Raw genomic sequence first — 19,941 nt, forward strand, 5'->3', positions numbered from 1 at the left:
TGACATTGCTGGATTCCTTGTAAGACCAGGAATATTTTGAATATAAATGTCATATATTTTGCACAAAAGAGAACATATCTACTCAGAGAAAACATTTTATCTAAAATTTGTATGTCTAATGCAAAATATATGATGTTTATATTCAAAATGATCATCAAATTATAAGAATTCCAGCAATGTAAATTATATTCTGACCGGGTAATTTGTATGAATTTTATGAGCTAAAACAAATATCTTCAGTTAATAAAAAAAAAAAATATTCTTCACAGGGTAACAGATGGTCGGTCGGTCCCTCCCATCCCCCCCACCCCCCACCAACCGTCCCAAGGAGATGTGTGGGAAAACCAGAATATTTAACTTTTTTGTAATAAATAATACCTCAAACTAAAGTTAGGATAATATAATTGACATTGCTGGATTCCTTGTAAGACCAGGAATATTTTGAATATAAATGTCATATATTTTGCACAAAAGATAACATATTTACTCAGAGAAAAAATTTTATCTAAAATTTGTATGTCTAATGCAAAATATATGATGTTTATATTCTAATTGATCACCAAATTATAAGAATTCCAGCAATGTAAATTATATTCTGGCCGGGTAATTTGTATGAATTTTATGAGCTAAAACAGGCAGTCAGGCAGGGTGGCGGGTGGGGCAAATCTAAAAATAGCGTCTCGAGCCGGACACTCACCGCGTATATGTGGAAAAAATCCATGTTAAGTGAAAGTTCAGCTCTGGCGAGGCACTGCGTATATGAAAAAACGCGTTAAGTGAAACCGCGTTAGGCGGGGTAATACTGTATGTGTATATATATATATATGTATATATATATATATATATATATATATATATATATATATATATATATATATATATATATATATATATATATATATATATATATATATATATATATATATATATATATATATATATATATATATATATATATATATAATATAATATATATAATATATATATATATATATATATATATATATATATATATATATATATATATATATATATATATATATATATATATATATATATATATATATATATATATATACATACATATACACACACACACACAGCCCTTAACATATAGGTTAGGTAACAGAGATAACCGTGAATGTTAAAAATCCGTGTACTATTGCTGCCCCCCCCTAAAAAATCCCTGGCCCCCCATGTCCTTATTTACCGTATATACCTGTGTGTAGTTCGAGTTTTTAAGACCAAATTATTTGGCAAAAATTGGGGGTCGACCTCTAAACGAGTAATAGTTTCGTTAGGTTGAAAAATATTTACCAGTAACTACCAGTAAACAATGGAAACGACGCACCAATGCACCATCAGCTATGAGTGTCGGTACAGTCGCCAGGGCAGACCTCTTGCGTCATCATAGCTAGCCCAAAGTAGCCAAATGCATGGTATGGTATGCACAGGACGATGTAAAACATAAAGTATTCATTTTTTAAAGTTTATTTATAGATACTGTACATAAATTTTTGTTCATTACATTTGAAACATCAACCTTTGTTAATTAAATTTGATACAAAAGAAAACTACGATACCGCATTTTCATTAAAATATTACATCACAAGTATATTTTACCTTAACTGTGACTGAATGAATATATTCTCAGATATAAATATGGAAATGTAATATTTTGGCTGAAATGACGTATATATTACTGTACAGTGGAAAGTGGGATAAAATTATGAAAACAATGACTGTACTGTGCTGTGCATTTTTACAAACAATAAACATGGCAAGAAAAGCTATTAAAAAATGAGATAATAATTTCACTTTACTGTACCGTACCTCTCCTCGGCGACCGGGCGGGGCTCATCGGGCTCATCGTCACTCAATTCCATAACAGGTGGTGAAGTGGGGGCGACTATGGATTCAGCTGCTTCCTCACTGCCGCCAGCGATTGATGGTGTTGAATCTCTCCTTCGGTAACCAAAGAACATGGTGATGGGGAGTTGTCGTCTCTTTCTTTTCATTTCTTCCATGATGTTTTTGTATGGAACAAAAGCATCATCCATCCCTCGCATGAATTTCAGGGCACGCACCATGGAGGGGTCCATACTATAGGCCAGGTTTTTCAGTGCCTCAATCATCCTGGTCATCTCCCCCAACTTCAACATTATTTCTTGGTGCTCTTCCTCATCCTCTTTTCCTTTCGCTTCCTCTTCCTCTTCCTTGCCTGAGTCTACTAACTCCTGTACATCCTCCTCGGTCAGCTCAATGTCGTGTTCTTCGATTAGCTCCCTAATCTCGTCCTCTGCCATGTCCTGGAAGCCTTCAACAGCCACTTTCCTTGACAGTGCCAGGGTCTTTTGCACCGCCTCTGCGATGGCTTCGTCAGGAGAAAATCCAGTGAAATCTTTCACACATTCAGGCCACAGTGATTTCCAGCAGGCATTCACTGTCTCAGGCTTCACATCCTTGAAAGATTCAGCCACCAAAGATAAGCAGTCGGCAATGTTGAAGTTCTTCCAGTACTGAAGCACATCTAGGTTTTGATCATGATCTAAGTTTGAGTGCAGTCTGGCCATCACACGTTTACTGTAGTTAGCCTTGAACGTCTTGATAACTCCCTGGTCCATTGGCTGGATAAGTGCAGTGGTGTTGGGTGGAAGGAACAACACCTGTACCTTTTCATGCAGCACCTCCACTGACTGTGGATGACGAGGAGCATTGTCGAGGATTAGCAGGATCTTGAACTCCAATCCTTTCTGGTGCAGGTAGCGTTCGACCTCTGGCAGGAAACAATGGTGGAACCAGTTGAGAAACAGGTCGCTCGTTGTCCAGGCCTTCTTATTGTACATCCAGAAAACAGGCAGCAAGCTCATGTCGCGGTGTTTGAATGCACGCGGTTTCTTAGACTTGTATATGAAGCCTGGGCGAATGAGGTGACCCGCAGCATTGCCACAAAATAGCACGGTGCACCTGTCCTTGGCTGCCTTGAATCCTGGTGCACGGCGTTCTTCTTGGGCGATGAAAGTGCGCTGTGGCGTCTTTTTCCAGAACAAACCTGTTGGAAAAGAAAATACTCGTAGTACACCCTGTACTATTATACATACAGTATACGGTATCAAAATTGGTATAAAAATATTACACCACACTGTATGGTAAATCACTACGGAATAAAAATATAAAAGCTACTGGATAAAACTCAGACGCATTTATCCCGTTTTCTCTTGCAACACAATACAGTACGTACAGTACAACAGGTATTTGAGCATTTTTAAGGTTAAATGTACAGTAGTAATTTATTGTCTTACCTGTTTCGTCCATATTCCAAACTTGTTCTGGCTTGTAACCCTGCTCCTCGAGTATTGCTTTCAACTCTGCTGGGAAAGTTTTTGCAGCCATGGTGTCTGCTGACGCAGCCTCCCCAGTCATCTTCACATTCTTCAGGCCAAATCAACGCTTGAAATTGTCAAACCACCCCTTGCTGGCTTGGAAAGGTGTCGGAGGTGTCTGAGGTGTCTCGGGTGTGGGGGTAGCAGCACTGGTATTGGGTACGGGTTCCTTAGCTGCAGGCGTGAAGCATGTGTGTAGAGACTTAGTTTTCTCCCGGATAAGGATAGAGTCCACTACTACACCTTTCTGATGCTGGTCCTCTATCCACAAAAACAAGGCATTCTCCATCTTCACCATTGCCTTCTCCCTCACTTGGCTGACATGCTTAGCACTGCGTGGAGCACTGGCACTTACAGCATCACAGATATCTTTTTCCTTTTTCTTGATGGTACGTACGGTGCTTTTGTCCACGTTGTACAGTCGCCCCACAGCAGCAAACGACATTCCCTCCCTTAACTTATTCAACAACTCCACCTTCTCCTGCAGAGTCATCACTTTCTTCTGGCGCTTAGGGGTGGCTCCAGCTGGTGTCTTTGATGCTCTTTTAGGGGCCATGGTAAATGTGGGTAGCAAGCGTAGCAACTACAATTCTGATGTCAACACAAGCGTGGTTACAGCGAGACTGAGTGAGAGAGTGGGGTGGCGTGACGTGCTATGCGTGTGTGAGAGGTTGCGGGAGCTCACGGTGTCCCGTGTTCGGTGCCACGCGCGAGTTGAATGGCGCGCGATTTGAATGTACTTCAATTACTTCAATGTACAGAATATTCCTCCGGCGGGGCAATCCGCGTATTTGCGAATCCGTGAATACTAAACCCGCGTATGTGAAGGGCCGACTGTTTGTGTGTGTGTGTGTGTGTGTGTGTCCTCACTTTACGCGGTTAATTCAACCCACGGCGGCCCGCGTAAAGTGAACAACATAACATATGGGATTAATTGAAATAGAGACCGGGCCGACCCCCAAACTCCACTTTTTCAGACACAATACCTACGTTGTAGTAAAAATAACTTCTTAATTTTATGATGGTATGCACACACAATTAATAATTAAGAGAAATATCAATAATATTAGGTTGTTTAACACTTACATTAGTAGAAAAGATGGCTGGGCACACGGGGATGGGGCGTTGGTTCCGAGGCAGAGGGCAGATTATTAGCCCTCACCTGTATCACTTGTATCAATTGTATCACTATCCACCACAGAGGCTTGCAGGGCCTCTTTGTCAAACCCCTCAAAGTCCATATAAAACCATATCCTCACTATCATTATCACTATCACCGACTTGGGCCGGCTGTGGTGGGTGGCGGGTGAAGAACTCGGTAATGTTTTGATGACTGGGCGACCTTGTGAGCACCTTGCTCGCGCCGCTCTCCGCGCAAAAGGGTACACACACCGCGGAAAGTGAGCATTCCGGTTTCGGCAGGGTACCGCGTAAACGTGGAAACGCGTAAAGTGGGACCGCGTAAAGCGAGGGTTGACTGTATATGCTGATAACCACAAGGAAAGAAGAAAACATGAAGTTCCCAAGCGCTTTCGTGTAATTCACATCTTCAGGGGTGAGTACAGACTAAGGAGAAGTACAAAACAAGGTGTATATATACAGAGGAGGGTGAGGTCAGGTCCACAATGGTCAGGTATTAGGTAATGACCCTACTAATCTTTAAATAGCACGGCAACGGTGCACATATATATATATATATATATATATATATATATATATATATATATATATATATATATATATATATATATATATATATATATATATATATATATATATATATATATATATATATATATATATATATATATATATATATATATATATATATATATATATATATATATATATATATTGCCTTGGCTTCATAATTTATTAAACCTTAAGTATGCAAATATTTACAGGATCAAATTTTGAAAAAATTTGTGGAGATGAAGACTTTGATAATCCCCCACATGCCTCCTCCAGTTCCTCTTTCCAAGCCTGGAAATTCTCCAGAACCGTCAGTTCGTAGTCCACAGGGGAGTCCCAAGAAGAAATCTCATCAGCGGACAAACAGCACACCCTCCACGTCTCCTCCAGCCACTCCCAGCTTAGAACATCCTACTACACTTGCCATCACAAAGAATACCCAAGGAAAAATTACTTCGCGTGGATCGTCTCCCCTTGTTTCTCCAAGTTCCCCTCGTGTTGGTGGCAAACCCTATGGGAAAGCTCCCCACAAGTCTCCACAGCCTAAGTCCCCAGTGGCTAAGTCTTCTGCTGCCAAGTCACCAATTGCAAAATCCCCAGCAAAGTCTCCTAAAAAGTCAGCATCATGATCACACAGTAAGGTTACCACACCTGACCAGGTGATGACAGAGGAGGGTTGTCATGCCTGAGTAAGTGATCACAGATCAGGGTTGGCACACCTGACCAAGTGATGACAGTGGAGAGTTACTGTACTCCACTTGACCAGGTGATGACAGATCAGGATTGGCACACCTGACCAGGTGATGACAGAGGAGGGTTGCCATGCCTGAGTAAGTGATCACAGATCAGGGTTGACACACCTGATCAGGTGATGACAGAGGAGGGTTGCCATGCCTGAGTAAGTGATCACTGATCAGGTGTTGACAGTGGAGAGTTGCTGTACTCCACTTGACCAGGTGATCATTGAACATGATTGTCATACCTGACCAGGTGATCAGAAGGTTGAGTTGCTAGATGAAATAGCAGGGTTGCCATACCTGACCAAGTGATCACAGAAGAGGTTTTTGCACCTTATCAGGAGGATTACTACACCTGACCAGGGATCAGAGACCTGATTGCTAGATTATTACAGAGCAGGATTGCTACAGCTGAGCAGATGATTATGAGTAGGTTTGCCATACCCAACTTCGGGTTATACTTGACCAGGTATCACATCAGGGTTGCCATATCAAACTAGTTGATCATACTAGGGATTCCTTAGGTGATCATATAATGGGATTGCCACACTCAAGTGATGATGTAGTAGGATTGTCATACCCAACTAGATAAGGACAATATTGTTGACATATCTGGCATGATGATCATAAAAGGGTTGCCATACCTAACAAGGTGATCCAAAGAATATTGCCATATTTGATTGGATGATCAAAAAGCAGGGTTTTCTATAATTGACAACAGTACAGTAGTTGATCACATGAGGCTTACCATAACTGACCAAGTCATGATGGTAAAGGTTACTGTATCATGCTGACCAAGTGATCACAAAGAGTGCTGCTTGATTTATTTTCTCCCTATATGTTTGCATTAAGAATAAACAAATTAATGTGGCTTTATCACTGTTCATTATGTGCTACACAGTTAGTGATGTAAAGCTGATACAGTACAAACTGTTCTTCAGTTGGAGGTGCTGTAGGAAGTGACATTGTTCTTGGTGATGAAGGTTGGTTTGGCATGCTGAGATTGTAGCATAATAATAATAATATTAGCTTATCATTAGTTTCTCCCTAGTCTCATAATTTTTATTATTAAATTTTTAGTATTTTGATAAATGGAATATGAATTGTTTTCAATGTTTTCTGTTTCATCTCTCTCGAGTGTAACAGTGTGTGTGCATGTGTGCGTGCGTTGATAATTGATCGCCTGCTATGAAATGACTCATCCAAGGTGTTGGAAGTTATGAGTGGTCATCTTAAGATGTACTGCATCAGTTTAACAAGTTTTTTCAGATACACTACTAATTATTTTTTGGTTGAGGCAGAGTCTTGAGAGAATTATAGGAATTGGTTTCATAGTACAGGGTAGTAGTACAGTACAACCAGTGATAATTTTACACTGTACTGGCACTGTACGGTAGTACAAATGAAGAGCCATGCTTGAAAAATTAAATGATGAGTTTTAGACTTTTTTGTGATGAAGTCCATTGGTAGGAAACGTTCTTGGATATTTTTTTTTTTTTTTTTAGAATTTGCCATGATTTTGAATTGTGTTCTCAGATAAATTTGGAGCCAATGGTTCCTATTTTTTTTATTGCTAGTGGTGTGAATATTGGTAACCACTGTGTAAAACTGGCTGACCGAGTTTTAAGTAACTTGTAAATCATCGTAGATATGTATTCATAGCTATATGAGTATTATGCTTTGTAATTTATTGTACAAAATTATAATTTTTCTAGTCTTTCATAGGTATTGTACAAAACTTGAAGTGATTTCTCATTTATTTATTTATGTCCATTCATATGGAGCTCCATACTGTTATCCAATGTGATAAAGCAAAATTGATTTAGGTCGAGGAAAATTTTCCTCTACAATATAAGAGAATTTATTCAAGACTATATTGTACTGTCTGTAGATAGAATGTATATTAGATATAAAAAACAAAAATATCCATTTGGACAAAACTAAAATTTTCAAGGGTTGGAGAGAAGATATACTGTACAGTGGCCACAGATACTGAACTAACATGAATGCTTCTATGGTTCTTCATCCCAAATTAACCAGAGACAACACTGTTTATTGATGGACAGGTATAGATGGCATTCATCAAGGAGGAGGACAAATTTATGATAAGCTCTACCTTCGGCAACAAAACAATTTTTTAATTGCAACACAAACTTTTCTTTGTAAAACCAAAAAATGCCCGGGAGTACAAATTTAATGAGGATGACAGACCAGAATTTATCCAGGATGAGATGGAATTATCTGCTGGGAAGAATATTTATCAAGAGAGAATTTATATATAGTATACTTGTAGGTGGATTTTCATGATTGGGACGAGATGGACTACACCATTGGCCCTTCTGCCTATAATAAAAATCTGTAGGTCTGGATAAATGGGGTAAAACAGTTGAATAGTTAAGACCTGTAGCAACAATCTCAGTTGTGACAATTTTTAACCAGAATACCCTGTACTTTATAATAAATGTATTTGCTATAATGAGATGTTTGGTAACAATATTTTGTCATGATGTTGCTTTTAGCCATTGACAAAACACTTGTCAAAATTTTATTTACAGTACATTAGAATTTAATTCATAATTGCTTTCATGAGAAATTAGTTTTGTCTATTTTTGGCTCTTGTGTTGCATAATGTAGCAGTTTGTAGTGACAAGCTGTGCCTATATGGTGATGCTGTGTTCAGTGACGAAGATGAGCACAATGGCCAACTTATATACCTGTACTGTTCTGTACTCTACTCTATCTTTCAGCGTAAGTTACACTTGAACTTTGTTTTCTAACAACCTTTCTGGCCACAGTTCTGTTGTACTTTGCTTTGGAAGACAACTTTGTTCAATGGTTGAAGTGCTAAGAGATTAATTGCAAAAGCTTTGCTGTAATTCTGTAATAATGCAAATTTTTATTATGAAAATGATTACAAATTCATATTAGTGTGTTCATATAGTTAAAGTGTGTAGATATAATTCTTAAAGGAGTTTGAAAGCGTATTTTAAGTACATAGGTTGATACTCACATGGACAAACATACAGCAAAGTTATGGTTACATAACTAAACTGTCTCTTCTTAAATTAACGTAATTTTATGAAAAATCTTGTCAATGTTATTGACACTTTTACACAGAAATTGCATTTGAATTTCACCAGCTTGCTTTGCAGTCATGAAGCAGAATGTCTGTTGTCATTAGTAACTATGAATATAAATAATAAGATGCCGGTGTGACCCCTCTTGGAGAACTTTATCTAATTTATCTCATCTGTGAAGATTTTGCTGCCTCTTTGACTTTGATTTTTCTTGTTACTTTTGGTATGTATCGCTCTCTGATGATTAGGGTCTCGAGTTAGTCACTGACTGTTCACTAGATGTTCACAAGGAAAATAACACAGTATGAGAAGAATCTTGTTGCATCTTACTGTTCTAATGTTACTGATGCTGGAAGTATCATTTGTCTTGGGAAAACATATAAAGGAATACTATGGATAACAAAGATATTTAATAATTCACATTTACAACCACTAGGAGCAATGTGGATGTTAGGCTTTGATTTTACATTACAGTACATTCCCATTTGGACCAATTTTCTGCATCATTATTATGTGTGTTCTATATTTAGGGGGATAATTATTCCTCGTATAATTATACATTGTTTAATTATGGTCTACCTTTTGACTGATGATTTTAAATGAACACACTACAGTAGATTAAAGCTGTGTTTTCTGTAGTGCCTCTTTGGGAAATTATTGATCAGTGTAAGTTGTACAGGGATGATCAGTGTTGTTGATGTAAATTTTTTGGTTAAGATCTGAATTTAGACATTGCAGGTACATTGTGAAAGTGATGGATAGAGGAAGTACAGATATAGTGGAAAAGATGATTATTGTGGGTGATAGAGTTGAAGTGGTGTGTGTGTGTGTGGGTGTGTGTGTGTGTGTGGGGTTGGTTGGTTGGTTTTGGTGAGTATTGCTATTGTGCAGATGGTGGTCAATGTATATGGTGTCAGTACAGTGGTGAATATGATCAGTGCACATTATACAGTATAGTAGTTAATGTGATCAGTGTAAATGGTGCAAGTACAATGGTGAATATAATAAGTGTACTTTATACAGGTATGATATTGAAAGTGTTTTTTGTTTTGTTGCCATTAATACTTTTTGACTGTAATGCTCAAGAAATTGTAAGGTGTGGCCTCCCTATGTAATGTTAGAGAGGCGTTTTAGACAGTATAGAATATTTTGACGGCTGAGAATCAGTGTTTTTGTTCACAGACCAAAGCTCGGATAAAGTTTTAGTTACGTACAGTATTTTTATTACATAAATGCTCTCTAGTTTGTTGTGTAAAGTCTCAAAATATGTTTATTAACTAGGAAATGTGTTTGATTATAGATGATCTTCAGAATATGGAAGTACTATACAATAATGAGCATCAGCCAAGTGAACCATTAAACAGAGATCATCATCAAAATAGGATGAGTTTCTGACCAATTTATCTTGTATTTTAACACTTGCTCGTTTGTAATTTTTTATTCATTTTTATGCATAGCAAATTTTGTTGGTGACATCTTGCTAGGATGTGATAGTGAATGAAAATAAACCATTGGCACAATGTGTGCTTAATACACATCAAATTCCTTTCACCAGTGTTGGAGTCCACACATTTGAGTGAAATGTGTGCTTGGGATGACACAGAACCCACTAAACTAGTGCATGGCAAGATTTTGATTTGCTCATCTTTGTGGCATAAGCCATCATTACAACAGTCTTTGGTAAGACAAGTTTAGTACTGTACTGTGGAAGGGAGGAGTGCAAGATGCTAATCACTTTCACTCAAAAGCTTTAGCCCACACCATGGCACATGTTTCCATATTTAGTTATGCAATTGAATCCCCACAGAAAACTTTCTGACCCTTGGTCAGGTTTTGTAGGTCATTCATGTAATAATTGTGAATAACTGATCATTTTGTTCACCCACTTGCTGTATAGTACAGGTATTTGCATTTTATTGCCATTAATTTAATGAGTGTTCCATCAATATTGTACCATCTGTTTGGTCATTAGCTAGAGATAACTGACTATTGTTGTAATTGATTCAGACATAATTTCTAGATGTGCTAGAGTTTAAGTGGGTCAATTCTAAATGTATCAAGGCATTAATGTAGAGAAGCTTCGTGACATACGGAGTCGTCGTCTGAGACGAACATCTTGTGTGTCTCTTTAGTGTATATTGTGCAACTGTTACATTTTATGTGATAACTCTCAATGTTGGTCCATCATCATCACCTTTTCTAGCACTCATATTTCTCTGCTCATCTAGGAAGTCCCCTTTAGCACTTGACTTAACAGTAAGGTATGAACACCCGGGCTGCCCTTTTGATTATTGCTTTAACCTCTACTTATCCTGTTAATTGCAACACTCACAGGATGTTTAGTTGATCATAGCATTAATATCCAGTCACTTTTGTTTGTATCTTAACAATGGGTCATACCATTAATTATGGCATTACTACTGGATCATTGTTTATTATGGCATTCACAATTAGAGGTCAAATTAACACAACCTGGTGGTAGAGATATCATCACCAGGTTGTTCTGGTGGTGACTATCCCCAGGTATTACCAGTGTTGTTGTGCTGCTTGTGGCATTAGCAATGAATTACCTCATTACTAGTTTGTCAATTGGCTAGTAACATTCACATTACTGAAGAATTCAAAGGTACAGTTTAGGAATTTGAGTTATAAGCAATAGGGTCAAATGAGGCAACAATTGGAGCACATTAATACAAATGAACTCATGGTGTCTACTCTCAAGATCCCAAATTTTATTTAGCAATGAACCCCGTCATTTCTATAAACTATAAATGTGGTACATTCCTACCACATGTTAATACCTGTTTCAATTGGCAGAAAAGAAGGGGTTAATAAAGAGCTCAGTTTGGCTATTCAACTGGTAGTAAAAGACATGTCAATAATATATCGGTATTTGTCTTGCATTGCCCCCCCGGGAGAGCGAGGTATATCACACACACACAGTTCATGTTAATGAAAAGTTCAACTGTGAATGATGGCCGAAAGTACTTTAAACTAGTACAGGGCTGTACTTTTTTTTTTTCAAATACCTTTTAGGAGTCTATAGAAATTAAAGAGTGCTTGCTAAGAAAGCCTGTTAGGTTGCACTTGTAATAGCAAGCTGTTGTAGTGCCATATGGAATGAAAAGACAAATTAGCATAATTAAGAGGCTTTGTGATAAGGATAATGCTCCTCCTTCACCACTCATGAGACACAGGTTTAAACTCTGCCTGGTAGTGCTGGCAAGGCATTATTAACTGTGTTGTATGCAGAATCACTCGCAAAGTTTTCCTTCTTTTTCTTCTTTTCTTACATTGCCAACTTTCAAAAGTGGGGGTTTATTAAAAATACCAGTTTTTGTTTTAGATGTAGCTCAGTAGAGAAGGTGCAACAGTGGATCTCATATGGTTGGTTAGCCAGCAGCAGCAGTGGTGGGTCTTATATAGTTCACCCAGGTGCCAGGCTGATCAACTTACTACATACATTCCACAACAGTACGTCTTGTATGTTGTTGGCGTGTTTCACACTTTCCTCATAGTGGTTGGTGTAAATCTTCACTCTTTAATGGGTTAATGTGAAGATTGGGTTGCATAATTTTACCCAATTCTACTGTGTCATCATGTCCTGTTATTAAACTAGGGTGGAATGTGTTACAAGGGTTGGCTTACTATGTCCTGCCATTGCTGGGGGCCCTGGGATGGGGTAGGGCCCTTTATTTTGTAGAAATGTATTAACCTATTGGGCATTCCACTTCCAAAGTGAAATGTAAATGAAGTCTTACAGTTTAGATGAATAAATATATCATGGTAGTTTATTTGGCCTTGATTTATATTAGCTGGAAGGGAGGGTGTTGCCTTGTTAGGGGCTCTGGCTCACCTAAGGAACACCATGGCTGACCTAAGGCTATCCCTACCTGACCTAAGGCTCACCTTGGCTGACCTAAAACTATCCCTACCTGAAGTAAGGCTCACCCTGGCTGACCTAAGATCTTCCTAGCTGACCTTAGGCTAGCTTTGTTTGGCCTAAGATTATCCTTAGCTGACCCAAGGCCATCCTAGTTGACCTAAGATTATCCTTGGCTGACCTGAGGCTATCCCTAACTGACCTAAGGCCATCCTGGTTGACCTGAGGCTAATTCTGGTTGACCTAAGGCTGGCACTGTGTCTTGTTAACCCTTGATTGGGATTTTAATAGAAACCAATTTAAGCATCTTAGTTTTGAACAACTAGTGTTCATATTAAGACTTGGCTTAAGTGCCCCTCACACACAAGCATTTGCTTATGCTGTTAATTGGAAATTGTTTGGGTTATATAGGACCCAAGATTTGTTGACAAGAAGATAGATATTGTAGCTCCCACTTAGAGCCAAAATCAAGTGGAACTCAGACCAGAGTGTAACCATTAGGAATGTAGATACTGTAGTTCATCACCGTGACTTCATTTGGCTTCCATTGGAGTCTACGAACACTGTGATGTAGCTGTGGTCCAGCAATCTGCCTCATCTGGGATGTATGACTCTTGGTCATAGTTTCTCACAGTATATGTATAGTAAGTGGAATAATTTGCATTTGAGGAACAAATTCCCTTTCAAATTAATTTCATAGTTACAGTATTTATCGTTTCATCAAAAGTATCTTTTTCTCTTCCTTTTTTTTGTGGTTTTAATCTGTGGGCAATACTTGGCATGAGCCATGGATGACATGTCAACCTTTGCAGCAAGAATGACAACTCCTTTCACAGGTCACACTTAATACATGATGGACCTTCTCTCAATAATGTGCAAGATTCACCTGTGAACAACACTATCTTCCACTCCTGGTTCATGTACAGAGTAACACTATTGATCTATGAATAAAAATGAAAAATCTGTCCTGTAGTACTATATTCTCAAAAGCTGTCCGTTAAAAGTCTTTTGGATTTTTTTGTATGCACAAGCTGTATTACATCAGATTATTCTTTAAATACATATTGCACAAAGAAAACTTTGTTTAAATACTTTTTTTATTCCCAAGCTTGTTTTATATTGTAATTATCAGAGTTATCTGTCAATGTGTGTTTGTGTGTGATTTACTTGTAGGTTATATATATAGGATTGATTATAGCTGCTGAACGAAGCTTTTCATCATAAATTAAGTCAGAATAAGAACTTTAATAAAACACATAACATAATACAAAGACAAATGGGAGTAAATAGATGTTAAAATTTCAATCTGCCTTAACTGCCTGACTCAAAAAAATTATGCCAAATATTAACAAAAGTGTCCAATATGCAGCCAATCTTCTACTACTGTACAGTCACCCACAAAAGTCCTGTTGCTTCTCCTGCTGTTTCATGAACCCGGAGATTCAGACTCATGAGCCCAAAGCTTGGGGTTTGTAGTTCAAGAGGAGAGGCTACAGGACTTTAGTTGGTGCCTGTATGTTGCTGAGTGTTAGTCTGTGCAGGCTTTGGTTATACTGTGCAGGCTCCTGGGTGATAAAGTTATGAACCATCATGCTGGACCATGAGAGAACTAAGTATACCTGGTAAACACAATATCATTGCAAGAGTTTGTCATCAGTGGTTGTAGCAGAAAAGGTAACTTAATATATAACTAATACTCTATTCTAAAAACGCTGGCCCCTGGGTGGTCAATCTGCAGTGGTGGGCACGGTTCCGCTAACCGCTAATTAGAGAAGCTAACTCTCGTTAGTGGATTAGCGTTTTCGCTAACTTTGGAAACCATTAGCGGACCAATTAGCTTCCGATAAATTTAGTTCCGCTAACAAAATTTATACATGTTTGTTCCTGTCTGTTGTAAGCGTGTGACGCCGCAATGCGTGTCTCCAACAGCCAGTCAGGCACGCTTGGCTGACTGCGTGTTACTACGTGTAAACGTGACAAGACATGATTTGTTGACGCCGCACTGCAGCAGCTGAGCAGCATTGTGTAATTCCGCAGTTCTGAGTTCAGTTCACTTACGATGTTGTCACGTTACAGACAGTCTAAGCAGTCTTACAGTGTTAGCGACAGCAGCGTACGCTATCGCTTATTGTTATGGAAGGTGAAGACGTTTTTGTTCCGCCTGACAATGCTGGGCCAGGTGGGCCTGTTGAGGAGCCTGCAGTGGCTACCTATGCTATACAGTACTATAGTTTTTGGATTCGTTTAATACTTTCTGTATTTTCGTACAGTAATTAAAGATTATAAAGTGTATGTTGAAACTTGAATGTAAACTAATGTTTAATTTCATTTGTTCATTTAATTATTTGTGTACACCTTGATCATTATCTGATCTTGGCATACCTTTTTGGAAAGCTCTTATGTTTAAGCTACAAGACAACATATGAAAATTTCAGCCCTCTAGGTCTGTTTTCAAGGGTTTAGAGCAAAAAAAAAAAAGACGCTAAATTCATATAATAAAAGTTAGCGTTAGCTAACACTAAATTTTTTAGCGGTTTGGTGTTAGCGAAGTTAACTTTTTAGTTTGCAGATTAGCAGTTAGCAAAGCTAACTTTTTGTTTAGCTGTGCCCACCACTGTCAATCTGTTTTCTGTTAGGCACTTTTGACAAGTAGTGGGCATTTACAGGCTTCTGAATATACCTTAACATGCACCACTGTTGGACAGGCCTGGTATTAAATGAGCTCACTCTTGGTGCTGACATAACAATCACTGGCAGGTTATTCCAAGAGCTTATAATTCTGACATACAGTAATTTTTTACTTGTGACATCTTTAACTTGAGGCTGTGATCCCAGGTGGGGCCTCCATTCACTGACTGCAGAGACATTTGCACATTAACCTAATACCTGTACAAACATGATGCATTTATTAATTGTTTTTATGTGCAGTTTTATGTCATTTATATCGTTACATTATATAAATAGATAAAAACAATATTCAATAGTTTTTACTTCTATCCTCTTCGCCACTGATTAGCTCATTAGCTGCTTGGGCAGTTGGTCACGTCTCTGTTACGCACTGTTGGCACATACTGGGCATGTGCTGGCTCCGGTGCTGGTCAAGTCTGGCCTTGAATGAGATCACACTCAGTGCTGTCACAACGCTCTCTGGCAGATTGTTCCAAGAGTTCACAATTCTCACTCCGAAAAAGCTTGCCCTTACAGTTTTTTGGATTTATGGCTCCTTTAACCTTGAGCAGTGACCCCCTGTGTCTCCTGAGATATTTATACACTTCGATTAGATCGCCCCTTGCCTGTCAGTAGTATAAGCTAGGTAGTTGCAGGTGCTCCATTCACTCTGGGTAACTGAGGTTCCATAGACTAGGCACCAGTCTGGTGGCCCTCCTTTGGATATTTTCAATCAATTGACAGTCTCTAACATAACCTTGAGGACCAGATGGGGTGACAGTACTCCAGACGGGGAAGCACCTCACTCTTGAAGATCGTGACGAGCAACTGGACATCCAGATATTTGAATGACCTTCTTCTAAGACCTACTAGTTTTGTTGCTTGATTCACCTTCTCGCATTGATCCTTTTCACGTTGTGACATGTGATACACCTCCTTACTGTTGGTGTGACCCAGGTGCATCATTTTGTGCTTCATGACATTGAATCTTTGCAGCAATTTCCTCGGCCATTCTTGTAGCTTATAGAGATCATTCTGCAGCTCTTCACAGTCTGTTTGGTTCATAATTTCCCTAAATAACTTGGCATTGTCCACAAACATTTCTATGGAGGAGTGTATAGCTTCTGGCATGTCATTAATGAATGAACCACACAAACTGTACAGTGATCCCTCGGTTAACGAGCGCCTCTTTTAACGAAATTTCGGTTAACGAATTACCTTCCATAAGATTCTTCACTTCGGTTAACGAATTCCTTACAAATTTTTTCCAACATGTTTTCGCCTGCATTTGCCTGCTCACCAGCTGTAGTATTAGTCCGTCAATACAGTATACTGTAATCGGTTTTAGGGCTTAAATTCCTTACCATTTTAGTAAATATCAAGAAGGTTGTACTGTACTATTCAATAATTTTAAAAGTTTTATATTAAATTTTTTAGTCATTTTAACAATTATTGAACATAATTGAAGTACAGGAAACTAGTTTTTTGCGCGCTAAACAGCACTCAACACACCAAGCTTGGCGTCAGTTTGTTTACCGGTTCAGAGGAAGGAACATCTTGTTTGAGACTCTTCAACATAAATGCTTTTTTTCTGTGTTTCCAGTCAAATTATATATATATATATCACTGGTCAACATAAAAAAAAAATTCTCATGGTTCTGGATCAAAACAGTCTGATTCTAGTGTAATTGTATGTGCTGAACTCAATTATGACGTTCGTATAGCTGTATCAGGCTCAGTTTTCCAGAACCAGCATATCTATATATTTAGTGTACCATGCTATTCATACAGTAATTTATATGCTCATTGGCTCCACTTATGCAATTATTTTGTCCTGATTTGTGCTTTTTTGTTTGTTTCAGTTTGCTGATTCATGATATTGCATATCTACACCTGCATGATTTGTAATTTCTCTGAAATTAACAAAACATGGAACGTCGCAAGTGTGTGAACGGTGCTGACAGTTTTTGCTACATATGTGGTGCCTTCACTCCTGGTAGCCTCAAGAAACCAATCACAAAAGCTGTTCGACTGAACTACAAAAGTTACTTCAAATGTCATTTGGGTGACCAAGACAAGAAATGGGCACCTCATGTAGCCTGTAAGTCTTGTGTTAACCACCTGAGCGAGTGGATGTGTGGTAAACGAAGTTCAGGAATGCCATTTGCTGTACCAATGATATGGCGTGAACCTAAAGACCACAGTAGTGACTGCTACTTCTGTCTCACAAATATTAAGGGAATAAAAATCAAGACACGAGGCAAGGTACAGTACCCCAATATTGCTTCTGCAATCCGACCAGTACCGCACAGTGCTGAACTTCCAGTCCCAAATCCACCGACTGAACAAGAATTGAGTGATTCCGATTCTACCTCTATCTCAATGGAAAACGACTACCAGGATGACTCTGAAAATACCAGGCCTAAACTATTTACTCAAGAAGCGCTTCATGATCTCATCAGGGACCTAAACTTGTCAAAAGAAAAGGCTGAAGTTTTGGGATCCAGACTAAAGCAGCGTAACCTGCTAGAAGATGGAGTGCATATCACTACAGCGCGTTACCGACATAGACAGCTGTCTGCATTTTTCAAGATGGCAAACAACCTTTGTTATTGCGAGGACGCAGTATCTCTCATGCAACAACTCTGCAAGTCTGAAACATACAAGACAGAGGATTGGAGGCTGTTTATAGACTCAGGAAAAGACTCTCTGAAAGCTGTTCTTTTACACAATGGCAATCGGCTTCCATCTGTCCCAATAGCACACGCAACAAAAATGACTGAGAGCTATGAAACAATGAAAATTCTGTTGGCCGCTATAGAGTATGAGAAACACCAGTGGAAGATATGTGGCGATCTCAAAGTCATCAGTTTACTACTGGGCCTTCAGAGTGGCTACACAAAGCACATGTGCTTTTTGTGCTTGTGGAACAGCAGAGCTGATGCAGAGCACTATGTGAGAAAGGATTGGCCGACAAGACCAAGAGATGCGCCTGGAAGGTTTAACTGTGCTCACAATCCGCTTGTAGATCCAGAAAAGATATTTTTGCCTCCACTGCATCTAAAGCTCGGTTTGGCTAAAAATTTCATCAAAGCTATGGATCAATTCGGTGCTGGAACTCTATACTTATCTCAGAAACTAGGTGGTGTGGTTTCCGAAGCCAAGTTGAAAGCAGGTGTCTTGAATGGACCACAAATTCGTATACTAGTTAATGATAGCGAATTCACCAAAACAATGAACCCACTGGAGAAAAAAGCATGGGAATCATTTGTCAATGTGTCAAAGAATTTTCTTGGAAACTATCGTGCTGACAACTACAAAGAAATCGTAACAACCATGCTTCAGAATTATCATGCATTGGGAGCAAGGATGTCCTTGAAATTGCATTTTTTCCACTCTCATATTGAATTTTTCCCAGGTAACCTTGGAGACGTTAGTGATGAACACGGCGAAAGATTTCATCAAGATATCGCCATAATGGAGAGCAGATATCAGGGACAATTCAGTCCTAACATGATGGGCGACTATTGCTGGACACTGCAACGAGAAGAGAGCAAGCTGTACAAGAGAAAGAGTAAAGTTCAGAAGCACTTTTAGAACTTCATATTTTGTCATTATAAAGGATTTGAACTTATGTTTTTTGGTACAATTTTTTATGAGCTTATCTGTGATAGGTTTAAAATTGTATCTTGCATGACGCGATAATGTTACTATATTTACTATTTTTTTTATTCTTTAAGAAAGTAGGTCTGATGGTAGAATGAAACATCCAATTAATATTCATTAATATGAAATTAGTCATGAAAGCACAGTCACATGAGATAATCTCATCTTTTGCACGACACGTGATGGAATATTAAATATTTGTACCTATTGATTTTTTTATAAAACCTGGTCTGATAGAACAAAACAAATATCAGATTCGAATTCAGCAATATGAAATTAGTTGTGTGAGCATGATCTCATATGTGAACCATTTTGGCTGTTGACCAGTGATTGGTCATTTTGAAATATATTTTACATATTGATACTATATAGCGCAGTGCAGTGTTGATTTAAAGAAAATAATCTTGAATTACACCAAGTGAACTAAAATTTTATGAGTGAAATGGCGGCATGGGGTGACTTCTCTTCTACCCCAATGCCTTCTTTTCTCCCTTCTCCTCCACCCCCATTCTAATTCCCATCATCATCATCATCAACCAGGAGCCTTCTACATGCACACCTCAAAGTAAGTGTACTTTACTGCATTTATTTTTAGTTTGTATGTAATTTTCGTTGAGCTGGAACCAGTTACCCAAAAACCCATGGAAACAATGGTTTCGGTTAACGAATTTTTCGGTTAACGAGCAACCTTCTGGAACGAATTGTGCTCGTTAACCGAGGGACCACTGTACACTCTTCTCAGTGGTGTTTATTGTACTACCTTCTAGCAATATTCTATAATAACTAACAGTCTTGAAATACTCGTTTATCTTGGATTATTCTCATCTTAAGTTTTC

At 38.5% G+C, this 19,941-nt stretch overlaps 1 protein-coding gene across 4 annotated transcripts in view; it reads left to right on the top strand.

Moving 5' to 3' along the window:
- The window catches only part of LOC121876860 (constitutive coactivator of peroxisome proliferator-activated receptor gamma-like), a 63,960-nt gene extending 50,110 nt beyond the window's left edge, over positions 1-13,850 (top strand). For all 4 annotated transcript variants that reach the window (XM_042382336.1, XM_042382337.1, XM_042382338.1 and 1 more), the window contains one exon: positions 5,288-13,850. In XM_042382336.1, coding sequence (XP_042238270.1) covers positions 5,288-5,704 — 417 coding nt within the window. In that variant the 3' untranslated portion in view covers positions 5,705-13,850. The remainder of the gene's footprint in view (positions 1-5,287) is intronic.
- Positions 13,851-19,941: the final 6,091 nt, after the last annotated feature.

The sequence above is a fragment of the Homarus americanus genome, unplaced genomic scaffold, assembly GCF_018991925.1.
Source record: "Homarus americanus isolate GMGI-L3 unplaced genomic scaffold, GMGI_Hamer_2.0 scaffold50281, whole genome shotgun sequence".
NCBI classification, from domain to species: Eukaryota; Metazoa; Arthropoda; class Malacostraca; order Decapoda; family Nephropidae; genus Homarus; species Homarus americanus.